This window comes from Callorhinus ursinus, unplaced genomic scaffold, assembly GCF_003265705.2.
Source record: "Callorhinus ursinus isolate GAN/ISIS: 27379988/994484 unplaced genomic scaffold, GSC_fseal_2.0 scaffold71, whole genome shotgun sequence".
In the NCBI taxonomy this organism is placed as follows: Eukaryota; Metazoa; Chordata; class Mammalia; order Carnivora; family Otariidae; genus Callorhinus; species Callorhinus ursinus.
This window is the reverse complement of record NW_027397133.1, coordinates 828,273-843,129: the sequence shown is the minus strand read 5'-3', so window position 1 is coordinate 843,129 and position 14,857 is coordinate 828,273. Positions and strand designations below refer to the sequence as shown.

Below are 14,857 nucleotides of genomic sequence, written 5' to 3'. Positions count from 1 at the left end.
GGTTGAAGTACTATTATTACCCCCATTTTACAGATGAGGAAACAGACCTGATGGTTCAACAGAGCCAATAAGTGGCAGAGCCTAGACTCAACCCTTTCCAGCTTGACCACTGTGTGAGAAGGAGATAGAGGGGACCCCCAGGTGGAGACCCTGCAGGGGGACCCAGGCAATAAGATAAAATTTGTACCTGCCCTGCTCAGCAAATGACTCTGATAGCAAAAATACGCTACACCGAACAGCCTTAAAGATAGGTAGAGAAATAAACGGATAATTTTTGAAAAGAACAGCCCTGTGTTGGGGGACGGTTAGGGGAGAAGAGGAAGTGGTGATAAGGTTTGCTGGTAAAGGCAGGAGGCGAAGTGTAGGTGCGGGGAGAATTTGCCTCAGAAGGGGCACGTTACTGGGGGTCATGGAAGTAAAAGATAAAGGCTTGAGGGCCTGGAGAGACTCAGCTACTCAACAAATATTGATTGGTACCATCTGTATGTATGCCAGGAACCGCTGGCTCAGTTCCTTTGTTGACCTTGTGCCTTTCATCTCTTTCTCCTGAGTTCCTTCCCTTACCTATCCCTCTACCCCAGAGGGCCCAAGGGATGGGCCCACGGAGAGATGGCATTTCCACAGAACCCTTAACAACGTACTGAGCTAAGAGAATATTCTGGACAAAAAATACAGATTATTTAAATATACTAATTATTAATCTGAGTGGGGGTATTCAGAGGGGACTGAAAAGGGCAAGACTCTCAACTAGAGAGCAGGGTTGTCAGGTACTTGGCAGGGAGCCATGGGGACAGGCCTGGAGTGTTGGAGTCATTCCCATGTCCTAAGTCCAGATGGCCTGGAGCGCCAGGGTGGACCAGAAATTCATGTAGTTCAGATAGGAAAAGAAACCTGGAGAAGGAAGAGAGCAGAGGGGGTGAGAAGCAGAGTTCACAGCTCACCCCTGATCCCAATTCCCTCCCCAAGCCCAATCACACCCCTACCCTGTCTGCAATCCATTTCCAAACCCTAACCCGACCCCGTCCCCACATCCAGCCCTATGCCCACCCATCCCCACCCTCATCTCCCCAATCATGTTTCCCACCGCTGTCCCGTTTTATCGAGCCCTGTCCACAACCCATCCCCATCCCAAACTCTGTCCCACTCAGTCCCTGTCTGTCGTCCTGAAAACCCGTGCCCACACCAAACCCCACCCAAGCCCAGACCAGTCATCAGGAAGAGAAAGACGCCGATCCATGCCAGGTAGAAGCTGCGCCCCAGCCTGTAGGTCATGCCCTCCTGCAGGTACCCACTGGCCTGCATCAGGTAGAACAGGATACCCAAGATGATGCTGGTCCCTGCACGAGTACAGGTGTTAGGAAGCTGAGCATCAGGGGTGTGCAGACCCCTGCCCATAGTTGTGTGGCTGCCTACCCCTTGCTCAGTATTCTTGTTCTTTCTGTTGCCTCCCTGTACCTCTGTGCACAGGTGGGAAAGGAAGTTCCTTCCCAATGTCATGGTAGAGCACATTGGAAGCACAAGTCTTGGTCTTTAACCAGGCCCTGGTGGTGTCTAAAATCATAGGCTTTGGGGCCGACAGACCAGAGCTCTCCCTCCCACCTTAGGGCAACCACTCCATCTCTCTGAGCCTCGTTTCCCTCCTCTGTAAAGTGCATGTAATCATAAAAGTCATCACCTTGGGCTATCATGAGGAGTTGTTGAGATTGGCACATTTCCTGACACACAGTGAGCCCAGAATTGAGCTTGATTCTTATCATTGTATTGGGTCTTTAATTTTGGGCTTCTCTGAAGAAGGGAACAAGAAACCCACTCATTCTGGATATTTCAACTTTTAAAATTTTTGGGTAGTGAAGTCCTGGGTGATTTTTAAATTTATGTATTGAAAGATAATATAGGAGGTGTTTTCCATTTAATTAAAAGGAATGGGCAGAAATGTTTTTTTTTTTGTAGAAAAATGTCTTATATTAGTTGACGTAAAACTGAGGTGTTTTCTACCCTTTGTGCCTTATATTTCAACAATTGGGAAGAGCTACCAGACAAACTGAATAAATACTTTTTGCACACAAGGAAACAGGAAGCTGAGTGTTTCCTATTCTTGGCTTTGCTATCACTCTCCAAGAATGTTTTCCTGATACAAATAAAAGTTGTGGTCAATTACTACAAATGACAGGAACATAATATCCTTCATTTCCAAATTAAAGTACTGCCCCACCTCCTTTTCTAAAAAGTGTATTTGGCATGCAAATGGAAAACTAGACCCTTCTCCTCCTCCTCCCCCCCCCTTCTTTCTTCTTTTTCAACTAGACTATTCTAATCAGAGTATCAACTTTGAGTTATTTGGGTCAGGTGGGAGGATTGTCATGGTAAGGACTTGGGCAAAGTTAAATAGCTACCGTCAAGTACCAATATTTTCTAATTCAATCCTCACTACACCTCCATGTGGTAGGAGATTTTATCTCCATCCTATGGATGAGAAAACTGTGGCTCAGAAAGACTAAGTAGCTTGAACACAATCACAGAGAAGGTGGTGGTGGGGAGACAGGATTTGGGATGGGGTTGGAACTGGAAATGGGTAATTGGGTAGAGGTTGAAGTTTAAGTGATAAGGATGGAGGATGGGGTTGGGGGTGGGTTGTGGTGGAGTTTGAAATGAGGTTCACAGGTGATAGGGTTGGGTTGAGTTTGGAATGAGTGTTGAGGAGGGTTAGGTATGGGGTTGAATTGGGTGTTGAGATTTGGAAAGGGGTTGGAGATGGTAATGGGGATGGTTTGGAGATGGAAAAGTAGATAGAATTGGAATGCAGTTTGGGATGGGGATGGGCATCCCCAAGGGGGTAATGGGTGAGTCTGAGATTTGTTGGTGATAGAGATGGGAGGCAAAGTGGAAGCTGCTATTGGGGCTAGAGATGGGGTTGTGTTGGAAGTTCATATTTTTTATGGGGATGGATTGGAGATTTGGAGGGACATAGGATTGGGATTGGTGATGAAAGTGAGGATGGGGATGGGATTGGAATGTGGTGGGGGAGGGGATTGGATATTATGATGGGCGCTAGGCAAGGTACTTCTCGCCTCGGTTCCTGAGGGAAAAATCTCAGTGCCATGCCTGCCACGATGCTGATGATGACGTTGGAGAAGTCTAGCAAGGGCAAGTTGGAGCTGGTGAAGAAGATGATGTTTATGAGTAAAATGCAGAGGCAGAAGCTGGCGATGCTGGCGAGGAGGAGAAAGGCCCAGGCAAAGTCCAACAAATCTGGGGAAGGAAGAAAACCAGGAACACTAAAAGAGGCACTTGGGCCCTGAGCATGGGGGAGAGGGTCCCCAGTGAGGTCGGGAGTATTCATGAACCCTCTCCCTTGCAGATTCTTCATCCTCATTTTATGAAAATTGAAATTGGGCTCTAGAGAAGGGATATTAAGGCAGATGCCTTTAGCATGGAGGGAACACCTCTGGGTCAATGAGAACAGGTTATTGGGCAGGGAGAGGTGGGATGAGCATTGAGGAACCAGGTCTGTGTTATGAGGGCAGGTTGCCTGGGGTGAAAAAGCCTCAGGATAATGTGTAAGATCCTAGGGTTATGAGGACTGTGAGGTTGGGCATCATGGAGGTGAAGATGAGCATAGGGCAATGAGGATGGTTCTGAGGCAGTGAGGATCATCTGGGGGAAGGGATGACTATCTGGGGGGTAGTGAGAACTATCAAGAGAAGGGAAGACTAACCTGGGGCAGTGAGGACCCTCCCAGGGAAGGCAAAGAAGGGTCCCTGGGACAAAGAGGAGAGATGAGTCCCAGGAATGGTGAGTATAGAGCAGGCCTTACAAGCATTCTGGTCGTACTCATGTAGGCAGGAGATGTCAGGGCACCGCACAAAGAGGATGGTGTTGATGGGGATGGTCAAGGAGCCATCAGGGTGCCCAGGAGGTCTGAGTGGCACCTGGAAGTGGATCCAGGGCTGGCCCAGAGAGATGAGAGCGATGATCATCATGCCAACCAGGCTCAGTGCCAGGCTCAGCTGGCGGCTGATCTTCTTGGCTCCATGCAGCAGCCGCCAGCCCATGGGCAGCTGTGAATGGCTGTATCTACCCTTGTTCTGAAACCTGTGGCAGATTGCCCACCACCAGTGTCAGCACTGAGTCCAGCCACCCAGCTCAGCCACCCCAGGTCCATCTGCCAGACCTGTCCCATCCAGTCTAGCCTTCAGACTTTCTTGTCTCTATGTCCAATCCTCCATTCCCTGTATCCCCCAGGTCCTGCCTCTAGAACCTGCTCACCCACATTCAGCCTCTAGGCTCCCTTGCCTCCAGATCTAGCTTCCAGACCCTGCCACCCCTACATTCCATTCCTAGGTTGAATCAATCACAGATCCAGCCTTTATGCCAAGCACCACCCAGAGCCAACCTTCAGATTGAGCTTCCTGCCACACCTGGGTCCAACCTCCAGCCTCTAGTGTATTGGTTTTAGGTCTGGTCCCTGACCTTTGAGTGCTGCCCCTCCCCCAGAATTCTAGCCCAGAACCTGGCCCACTGCCTGGACCCCTGCCTCTCACCCGCCAGAATTGATCTCATTGGATCTGCTTGACTGTATGCTCTGGATATTGTTGTCTAGAGTACTTTTGTTGAATTGGGCGCTGTCCACAGAGCCTCTGAAACTCTCCTGAGAGGTCCGGATGATTGAATCGACGCTTTTGATACTGGCCGTGGGGCTGTGAGTAATTGAAGGGAGGGCATCGACTTTGGCCTGGATTGGCAATGTGAGGCCTTGAATACTTGAGCAGGGACTCCAGCTTGTTGTCCCATGGTTATTGCTACTGGCTGGACTGCTGCTGTAGGTAACTGACTCTATATTGGTCAGGGAGTTGTGAGTAATTAACAGAGAATTGTGAATGCTGAAGTAGCGAGTTTGGAAAATGGGTGGAACATCTTGGGTATTGAAACAGCGACTGTAGGTAACTGATGGTGCATCTTGGATACTGACCCGGCGACTGCTAACAGCGGCTGGTGTGTTCTCAGTACTGACCCGGCGACTGTTGATAATGGACAGTGTGTCTTGGATACTGCCCCAGCGACTGCTGACTAGTGGAGATTCTTGGAGGCTGACCCGGCGATTGTGGATAGTAGGCAGGGGTTCTTGGATGCTGACCCGGCGATTGTGGATAATGGGCAGGGGTTCCTGGATGCTGACCTGGCGATTATGGAGAGTGGGCAGGGGTTCTTGGGTGCTGACCCGGTGACTGTGGAGAATGGACGGAGAGCTTGGGGTCTCCTTTTGGGTATTACCGGGAGCTGCTGGAAGGACATCTGGCTGGGTGCTCTTGTGGTAAGGTTGAGGCCTCTGGGACATGTGGAAATGCAGGGCAAGACCAATTCCCAGATGAACTAAACAGCCTGCCAACTGCTTTAGCCCCTCCTTCCAGGCACCTTCATGGCCACCTAGGAGTTTCTTGGTCTCTTTCCCAGGTTTAGGCTCTGTTCTTTGTGGTTTGGATCTCTCTGACCCTTCTTCTGTGTTCTCTGGTCTCTCCTGCTGTCCAGGGGCAGGCCTCAGGGCTTCAGTCTGGCCTGCAGCTGGGGGCAGGGAGGAGGTTCCATGACAGTTGGAGAGATTCCAGGAGGTTAGGAAGTTGGCCATGGATTCATACTCTACCCTGTGTGAGTGACATGGGGGCTGGGCTGAGGTTGGGTCAGGGTGGGCTCCATGTAGGGTATGGGCAAGGTCAGGATTGGGTCAAGAAGAGGTCATGGATGGATCTGAGAGATGTCAGGACTGGGTAGGGGTGGGGTGGCAGTGGGGGGGAGTGACCAGACAGAGCAGAATCAGAGAGGGGCTAGAGTAGGGTCAGGGCTGGGCAGGGCTGAGCCAGCACTAGGGCACCAGCATCTCTGAGGTCAGTTCTTAGAGTTTCTGGAGGGCTTGAGATCTGAATTTGTAAGTCCCTCCTCCTACCTGCCCCTACCATGCCCCACTCCCAGGGCCTTCCCTGAATTAATTTCCTCCTTGTATTCCCTTTTCAAGTTCGGTGTCTCTCCTTGCTCTCTTTCTCCTCTGTCTCTGTCTTTCTTTACTTTCTCCTGAGGCCTTGGGGACCGAGAGAAGGTTGGACCCATTCACTGCCTCAGAGACCTGCAGTCTGGGCTTGGGAGGGGAGGCAGAACAGCCACAGCTTGAGAAGGGCTCAAAAGAGGTCAGTGGGAATGCAGGTACTCCAAGTGTTTGTAGCCTTTCCAGTCAGGAGTGGAGATATTTCAAACTTGCCTTTCCCCCATCCTTCCTTTTGGCTTTTGTGGTAACCTTTTGGGGGAAAAAAAGAAAGAAAGAAAGTAAAAAGAAAAATCCACAAACTTTTATGTCTTTAATTACATGAATATCCAACTCCTCTGCACCTTAGCTTCCTCATTTGTCCAAGGAGATAATGACACTTTAGAGGGTTGTCTTAAGGATGAAGTGGGTTAATAACATAAAAGCACATAGAACCCATTGTAATCAAAACCTGTTGGATTTTTTTACACTTCGCAGATGTTGATTTTGACGCTCCAAGTAACTTGTCCATCCCCCCGAGCTCCTTCCCAAGTCCAAGACCCGTATATCCAACTTCTGAAATCCACATTGAGAGGTACCACAGAAGGACAGGAAGGAATTACTCTATTTAGATACCATGGATGCCCCCACCAGTTCATTTATTCTTGCATTCAATCATGACCCTTTTCATTGAACAAACAGCAAAAGCTCTATACCAGCTGATGAGGGTGCAGTGGGAACCAGAAGAGATTTGTTCCCTACCCTCAAGGAGGTCCATTGGGGAAGACGGGTAGGGAAAAAAGTAGTGAAACAAGGGGAATCACAAGTCTGTGTGATACCAGTGAAGACAAGTTGCACATCGCACTGTGGGAGCATTTGGTGGGTGACCTCACCCAAGAATTGAGGCTGGGCTGGGCTGGGCAGCTCAGGAAAGGAGATGTGGAAGGAGGGGCACGGGAGGGTGGTTAGGGCATTCTGGGCATGGGTGGAAGAAGAGTGTTCCAGGCAGAAGGAGCAGCCTGAACTGTGTGTGGAGGTGCCGAGGTAGGAAAGCTCTCAGTGTGAATGGGACCCTGTGAAGTCTAGTGTGGCTGAAGGTGAGTGAGCAAGGGAGCGGGGACAGGAGTCCCTGCAGGTTGGGAAGGTTGGCAGGATCACAGGGGCTTGGTGAATGTAGGGTGTAGGCGATACCATGGGTCTCAGCCTCGTGAACACACTTTGGAGCCTGTGTTGTAGCTGTGTGTGTCCTGGATTGGGATTTGTGACAGGGGTCTAGATAAGGGGATGAAGTTGAGAGCAGTGATGGAGCTGGGGTTTGGGGAACAGGAACTGGAGGATGGGGTTGGAGACAAAACAAGTAGGTTTGGGCTTCGAATGGGGTTGTGGATGGGGGCTGAGGTGGGCATTATGGTTAGAGATGAGAACGAGGATGAGTCTGGAATCAGAGATGGGGCAGAGGTGGGTATTGGGGTTCGGGTGGGGGTGGGGAGATGGCTGGAGGAAGGGGATTGAAAATGGGGTAAAAGGCAAGATCTGGGTGGGGATGGAGATGTGGACGTGGTCAGAAATGGAGACTAGCATGCAGCAGTGGGTTGCAGGTGGATCCTGGCCCCCAGAACTCTCTTCTTTCCCAGCCGACGTGGTCTCTTCCTGGGATGAGGACCGCAAGTTCATCCTGCGGGGCTGGTCTCTCGTCTTCAACGTCCTTGCAACCCTGATGGTGCTCAGCGTGGCAGATGGACGTCTGGCCTACTTGCAGGGCTTTTATACTGGCTACCTGGGCATCTGGATAGACTGCAGAAAGCACAAGTGTGCCAGCCTGGGCCAAGTCACCGGTCAGTAGGAGCCTGGACAGGCTATGGGATCCTCGAAGGAGGGGGTATCTCAGGAGGCTATCAGGGGCGGGAATCTCTGGGGGAATCTTTTTGGATGTTCTTGGGGAAAATGTTTGGAATTCTCGGGAGGGTCTCTGGAGATTCCCTGAAGGCCTTGTGAAGGAGTCTCCTGGAGTTACATATAGCTTTTGAGGAAACAAGGAAACAGGACTGTCCTGGTGTGTGGGCAGAGCACTACAATTGACCGAAAACCAATCTGCCTCATCATTAGATGGCTAAAGATGCCCTCATTCTCTCTCTCACTTTAAAAAAAAAAAAAAGATTTATGTATTTATTTGAGAGAGAGAGTGCAGGGGGGAGGGGCAGAGGGAGAGGCAGAGAGAGTCCCAAGCCGACTCTGCACTGAGCCTGAGGTGGGGCTTGATCTCAGGACCTGGAGATCCTGACCTGAGCTGAAACCAAGAATCAGATGTTCAACTGACTGTGCCACCCAGGCGCCCCTCTCCCTCATTTTTTAAAACAGTGTTGTTGTTGTTTTTTTTAAGACGATTAAAAAAAAGATGATTTCCAGCTCCTTCGGAAACATTTTGCTTCCTTGTAGGTCTCTGTGTGTTTCCAGTGATTTTGAACACTGCAACAGGAGACAACCCAGAACCTGGAGTCGGAGTGCCTGGGTTTGGATCCTGGCTCAATCACTTGTTGGCTGGGTGATCTTGGGCACCTTCCTTGACCTCTTTGCGGCTCAGTTTCCTCATTTCTAAAATGGTAGTGGTAGTGGTCTCTATTCATGCATTGTTTGAAGGATTAGCAAGTTAAAACAAGTAGAGGAATTAAAACAGTGCCTGGCTCATATTAAGCACTACACCAGCTTTAGCTGTTATTATTATAAGGGATTTTTTTTTTTTCAGCCAATGCACCTACCTTCGTTTCAGATCTCAAATAAGTTTATGAAACTTCCAGAACATTGTGTGGTATTAATCTTATTTATTTATTTCAGATATCTCTTTTGTGTATACCTCCCAAACTCAAGTTGGTGTAAGTAAGACAAACATGGTTTCAGGTTATGGAAAAGTACAGAGGCATAGATCTATCCCAGGTTCAGGTACTGCTGGATCCAGGCGCTTAAAGGGTGTCATTAGGGAATCTGTCTCTTGCCACCTCTCTGTGAAGGCTTCCTTGTAGGCAAGCTATGCCTAGGCAGTGGTAATGGGGCCCATCATCAGCACCCAGATTCTGTCCTTTCTGTGAACAACCATGGGGGAAAAGAGAGTAAGTTGTCTTCTGTAGCCCTCAAGCAAAGATCTCAGTTTTAGCTCTGATAGGATCAGATTTACTTCCCTGGGATTTCTCTATCCTCTCTGCACCCAGTTGCCGTGGTCAGGGAGATGTCTTGCTGTGATTAGCTGGGTCTGGATCACACACTTTTCTTACGAGTCAATGGAGGGGTCATTTCTGTCAGAAGCACAAGGACCAAGGGTGGGCAGAGAGTTCCTCTGAACAAAGTCAAGCTGTTGTTGCCAGAAGAATGGGAATGGATGCTGGGTGGACAAAAACAACAATTCACAACTTCCTCCCATATTGATGGTACTTTCCTGGAGCATAATTACCCTGGGGGTAGATTCCCAAGAGTGGAATAGCAGTCCTTCAGAGGAGCTGAGGAGACTTTGTTAAGACTTTGATATACACTCCCTAGAGAAGTCAGGATTCTCATGACAAGCAACAGAAAACAATTAAAGCTAGTTTAAGCAGAAAATAGATTTATACAGGATGTTGGGGAGTTTGCAGAATCCCTGCAGGGCCAGAGAATTGGGCTCTAGGCGCCAAGTGATCAGGACCATGCCCAAAGAGCCCCCGGAGGACTGGCTGGTTGGGCGCGCACACTGCAGCTTGCTCTGTGCAGCCCAGTCTCTCCAGGCCTGGACTCCACTGGGGAACCTCTTTCTCTGCTGCCCTGGGACCTGTGGAGGTGGCTGTGGCCACACCTATCAGAATAGAGTCCATGCCCACTCTTAGCTGCTGACTCCAAGTCTAGTGTGGCTCTTTATTGGTGGAACCTTGTCATGTGCTGAGGTCTTAACTCTATGGGAGGCTGGTTTTCTTCCTGGAAAGTGTGGATGCATATGTTGGGGAAAATTCTCCAAATGTGGACTGGTGTTCAGAGGTGCTGGGAAGACAAAAAAGAGTGGTGAATGTTCATTTCATTCTCCTTTTGCTCTAACACATTAACTTTGGGTGATTTTAAAGTTTTTCTTTATTTTAAAATTTAAGTTACTTTTATTTGAACAGGCAATATATTTACACAGTTCAACATTTTAACAAGTGTAAGAGTCTCTCTCGCATTTCTGTCTACCATCCCACCCATTCCCCTTCCTGGGGGCAACCGATGCCACTAAGCCATTTTTAAGCTCTTGTGTGTTCTTCTTGTCTTATTTTCTGCACATATGAGAATATAGCTATGTTTATCTACAAACACATACATACACACCCACACATATAAGTATGTCTCTCTATTTAATGTATATGTTTATCACTTAAAAAACACACGAGGTGGTATGACAGCTCTCTTTTTAAAAGTAAATCATCATTTATTGAATGCTAAGAATGTACAATGCTTTATGGTTGGCATAAAGACATAACATATAGGTTATGAGGGCCTTTTTTAAGGTGTAGAAACTTAGAATTTTTATGTTCTAATTTCCCCACCTTTGCCTCTGAGATTTTACCAATTGCATCTCAGCCTTGGGGGGTTCTTCTCCCTCTAGATTTTTGGTGAAAATTCAATTCTGGTTGTGTGTGTGTGTGTGTGTGTATTAGGGTTTGACTGTGATTTTAGTGTGTGATATGCAGGCGGCATCAAATCCTGTGCTCCTTGCCAACTTACAGAAAGGATTTGAATTAGTCAGGCGTCTTTGGGATCATAAGTAACAGAAACTCTGACTTGCAATAGCTCGAGTGAAGGAATTTATGGTCTCACCTAAATGAAAAAGGGTGGGAATAGGAATGCTTTCAGGCATGGCTGAATTCAAGGGTCCAAGTGATAGCATCAGACATTACTATCTGTCTCTTTCTTGGGTACTTAAATTGGCCTCATTCTCAAAGCTCCACATAGTGATAAGTCAGGATCTAGTTAGGAAAAGAAATCATTCTAGATGCTTCAGAGGGGGTAAATATAGGGACAGAAGAAAGGGAGGTGGTGGTATTACCAGAGCCTGGAAGCTGGAGCCATCTGGAAGGCATAGACTCATGGTGGGATTTGCTTAGAGGTGACTAGAATCACAGAAAAAAAAAAAAATGCAGCTACTGCTAATAAAGACACCAGCTGAGGTGGGGGTTGGGGAGAGGGAAATAAATACACTGGCTTGTCCTCTCCTTCCAGAGCCAGTCTTCTGCTGGTGCTGCCCATAAGCCAAACATACTGATAAGCCAATGAGCAAAGGAGGCTCAGAAATGTAGTCCTTACAGTACAGAACGGGGAAGGGTGGGGAATGGATCTGAGAGCAGACAGACAGACAACTGACAGAAGTACTAACAATGTGGCCTCAAGTCTGGCAGGAAAAAGAACACAAAAAGTTCCTACAAAAGTCTTGTGTGGCTGGGTCACATGAGTACCCCAAAACAAATATAGCAGCCAGAGCAATGCAAGGCACTGATTAGCTTATAACTGGGGCTGAGAGTAGGGAATGGACCTTGAGGCTTACACCACAAATGTCTACTTCTGACCAAACCACAGGCACTCCAGTCTCTGGGAGGACAAGAGCCAGGGACTTGAATGTCATCTCAACTCTCTCTCCTGTCCCCTTGTCTGCTTTTCTTTCTTAGTTTTACTCTATCAGATCTCCTGCCCTCATGAGACTGGGTCCAAGGCTCAGGCAGCCCCAGGCTCATAAATCCTCTTGACTAGAGGAAAGAGCGCTCTTGACAGCTTCAGTTAGAAAAAGTCCCAGGGGACGCCTGGGTGGCTCAGTTGGTTAAGCATCTGCCTTTGGCTCAGGTCATGATCCCAGGGTCCTTGCTCTGCAGGGAGCCTGCTTCTCCCTCTGCCTGCCACTCCCCCTGCTTGTGCTCTTTCTCTCTCTCTCAAATAAATAAATAAAATCTAAAAAAAAAAAAAAAAGAGAGAGAGAGAGAGAAGTCCAGAGCAGAGCTTGATTAGTTGGCTTTGGTCATGTGCCCATCTTTGGGCCAATCACCATGGCCTGTGGTACGGAGCACTGTGATTGTTTCAGCCATTGGCATGACTATTTTTGTGGCCCCAGAAGGCAAAGCATGTCATAAGTTCTCAACCAGGATTTTGTGATTGAGCCCCAGAGGACTGTTGCTATTCTGTATATATGACCAAGTTTTACTTTCTGGTTATGTGTTAGAGATACGCAGTTTGTCGGAAACAAAGGACATGGAGTCTTAGCTTATTTGGCTGAAGCCATCTTGCACTGTTCAAAAGTAGGCAAGGTAGGGAAGGGCTAAAAGGAGATGTAATTCTCAGAAGGGGCCAAAATTCTTGCTGTTTTGAAACATATATTGGATAAATAGCAACTCAACCTGCGTAGGATTATGTGGTTTTAGGGTATTTGGAAGTTTTTCTTGTGTGTACATATCTGTGTATGCTCTGGGGGTCAAGGTGGGGGATTTGGAGAATGTCTATGGGGGGCTCTGGGATGTGAATGGAGGTGATATTCGAGAGGTTCTGGGAGTGTAAATGGGATAACTAGGAGACCTTGGGATGTGAATGGGAGAGACTTTAGCAGCAGTAGGGTGATTTTGGAGACTATGGGTGACTAAAGTGTCTTGGATAATTTTGAGGGTGCTATTGGGAGTGTCTGGGTGTGATACTGAGGGTATTAATGTGAGTTGCTGTGGGATGCCTTTTGGGAGTATGAGTGGGATGACTTTGGAGGTGTCTGTGGGGATGACTCTGGAAATGGTTGAGATGATTCTGTGGGGTGACTTTGAGGATGTGAGTGGGGGTGACTCAGGGGTCATCCGTATGGGTGGAGTTGATTATGAGCATTCTGGGGTTGACTTTGGGGTAGGTGGGGGGTGATTTGGGACAAACTTGAGGGTATAATTGGGGATGATTTTGACTTTACAGGTGCCTGGGGTGACTTTGTGAGAGTGAGAGTCATTTTGGGGTTTCTAGGAAGGAACTTAGGTGATGGGCGTGGGGGTGAAGTTGAGGATGTGTGTTGCCAAACTTTGGGGGTGTCCATGGGGCTGCTCATGGGGATGTCAGTGGGATGAGATTGGAGGGTGACCTTGGAGAGTGTCTGGGGATGACTCTGGAGCATTTCCTCTTCTCCCCCTAGTTCTCATCCATATGAGCATGGGCTTCATGATGCTGGCCCTGACCCTGTGTCTCATCCTCCTCCCCACCATGGGCCTCTCCTTCCGGCCAGTCTTCCGACGCCTAACTAAGATCGACCTTGTCTTCAGTTCTCTCAGCTTCAGCATTGGTAAGGGTCGGCTTGGGGTAAGAGGTGCTATCTGCTGGGTCTGTCTTTGAATGTCAGCTGGGGTCTCTGCCCCACTCTTTCTGTGTGCATCTCCATTCCACTTTATCTTTCGCAGTCGGGGTGACTGTAGGGGGTATCTCTCTTTCTTTACACTTGTGTCCGGGTAGCTTTCTGTCTGTCACAGGAGTGTATGTGTGTGTGCGCGCGCGCGCGCACAATGGCTTGTCACGGGGAGTGAGAGAGGAGAGGCTGTCTGTCTCTCCTCTCTTTCTGGGGGGTCCTGGGGTCCCTGTCCAGCCTTGTGTCCATCTCTGGCCCCACCCCAGTGCAGGGCTCCTGATTGTTCTCAGTCTGACACTCTTTGTAGTCAACTGCGAGACGTTGCGCCCGAGGCCACAGGTATCCTACCTGGTGACCACCTACCTGTGCTGGGCTGCCGGTGCCTTGATGCTGTGGTCCGGTGAGGGCGGGGCCTCGGGAGGAAGGGGCGGTGCCTCGGTAGGGCAGGGGGCGGAGCCCGGGGAAAACTGGAGGCAGGGCCTGGGGCCGGATAGGGGCGGACCCTAGGGGAGGAGCCCTCGGGGGATGGGGCGGGGCCCAGGGCGGGGCTCGGAGTTCAACGGCCCACTAGCCCTCCGGCCCGCAGGAGCTCTGAGCTACTTAAACCACGTGGGCATGTGGAGCAAAGGGACGTCCTTTAAAGAGCGGCGGGTGAGCTATCGTCGGTGGGCCTCGCAGCAGAACACCACGAGACGCATGTCCCAAGAACAGTCCGCCGCGGACCAGAAGCACACCGTGGACCTGCCCAATGCACTCACCCCCTCAAGCCTCTCGAAGCAGTAGCGCCCGAGCTTCTCAGGATACTGACCAGTGACCGCAGTCAGATACCGGGCCCGTCCCCTTCATCGCGGCCACGAGCCCGAGATCAGCCCTCCCTTCGAGGCCCCACTCCCAAAGAACATGCCCCACCCCTCGAGCTAGGGTTACCCTTTGCAGCTCTGTTCCCGCCCACTGAATCCTCATCCTGCTCCCACCCCTACAGTGCGACAACCGCCCCCTCCTTTTCCGTAAGCTAGCCCTCTCAGGCCACGCCCCGAAGTTGCACTCCAACGTGGGAACTCCTCCCCTTCCGAGGGCGAGTCCCGCCCCTGGATATCCAGTCACGCCCCCGGCGGGACACTTAACTGCCCAGCATTTGATGTAGCTACGCGGTTCTGGGGAACCAGCCTCTCCCCCGAAAGGCGTGCCTTGTGATAACATTGCCTACCCGCCCCCCCTTACTGACGTTTCCGACACAATAAAACGTGGGCGCCTCACAACCTTTAAGTCCGACCCTCCGTTGCGTCCTCTCCCCCAGAGCAGGGTCGGGTCCAAATGTGTGAACGGGTATCGAGTCCCTGCCTTGCTTGTCCTTTGGGATCTGAGCCTCTCTCTGCCGGTTTGTCTACACCTGTTTCTCCTCCTTCCTTTTCCCTAGCTCATTCGTGCACGCCTCCTGCCGCGAGCCTGGGAGGGCTGTAGAGGATTCTAGACTGGGCTGGGTCGATCCCTAGCTTCCAGGT

The 14,857-nt window shown here is 49.8% G+C and overlaps 2 protein-coding genes and 1 long non-coding RNA gene across 4 annotated transcripts; 1 reads left to right on the top strand and 2 right to left on the bottom strand.

Moving 5' to 3' along the window:
- Positions 1–670: 670 nt before the first annotated feature.
- On the bottom strand, positions 671–1,335 carry LOC141371407 (uncharacterized). Its single transcript, XR_012376350.1, has 2 exons — positions 1,206–1,335; positions 671–891 (listed from the first exon to the last, which is right to left on the bottom strand). It is a non-coding gene; the product is annotated as an uncharacterized lncRNA (long non-coding RNA).
- Positions 1,336–2,427: 1,092 nt separating this feature from the next.
- Positions 2,428–5,541, bottom strand: LOC112807148 (uncharacterized). Its single transcript, XM_073886554.1, has 4 exons — positions 4,542–5,541; positions 3,815–4,092; positions 3,062–3,249; positions 2,428–2,463 (listed from the first exon to the last, which is right to left on the bottom strand). Exons 1-4 carry the CDS (start codon positions 5,333–5,335, stop codon positions 2,428–2,430), a joined length of 1,296 nt encoding a protein of 431 aa, XP_073742655.1. The 5' UTR covers positions 5,336–5,541.
- A 24-nt stretch (positions 5,542–5,565) lies between these two features.
- LOC112807245 (uncharacterized) lies at positions 5,566–14,605 on the top strand. Of its 2 annotated transcripts, none has more exons than XM_025850005.2 (5): positions 5,566–5,643; positions 7,645–7,845; positions 13,149–13,295; positions 13,627–13,755; positions 13,942–14,605. In XM_025850005.2, the coding sequence occupies exons 1-5, from the start codon at positions 5,622–5,624 to the stop codon at positions 14,136–14,138; spliced, it is 696 nt and encodes a 231-aa protein (XP_025705790.1). In that variant the 5' UTR covers positions 5,566–5,621; the 3' UTR covers positions 14,139–14,605. The 2 variants fall into 2 exon arrangements, with proteins under 2 accessions (XP_025705790.1, XP_073742576.1); XM_073886475.1 differs by lacking the exon at positions 5,566–5,643 and adding an exon at positions 6,509–6,889.
- Positions 14,606–14,857: the final 252 nt, after the last annotated feature.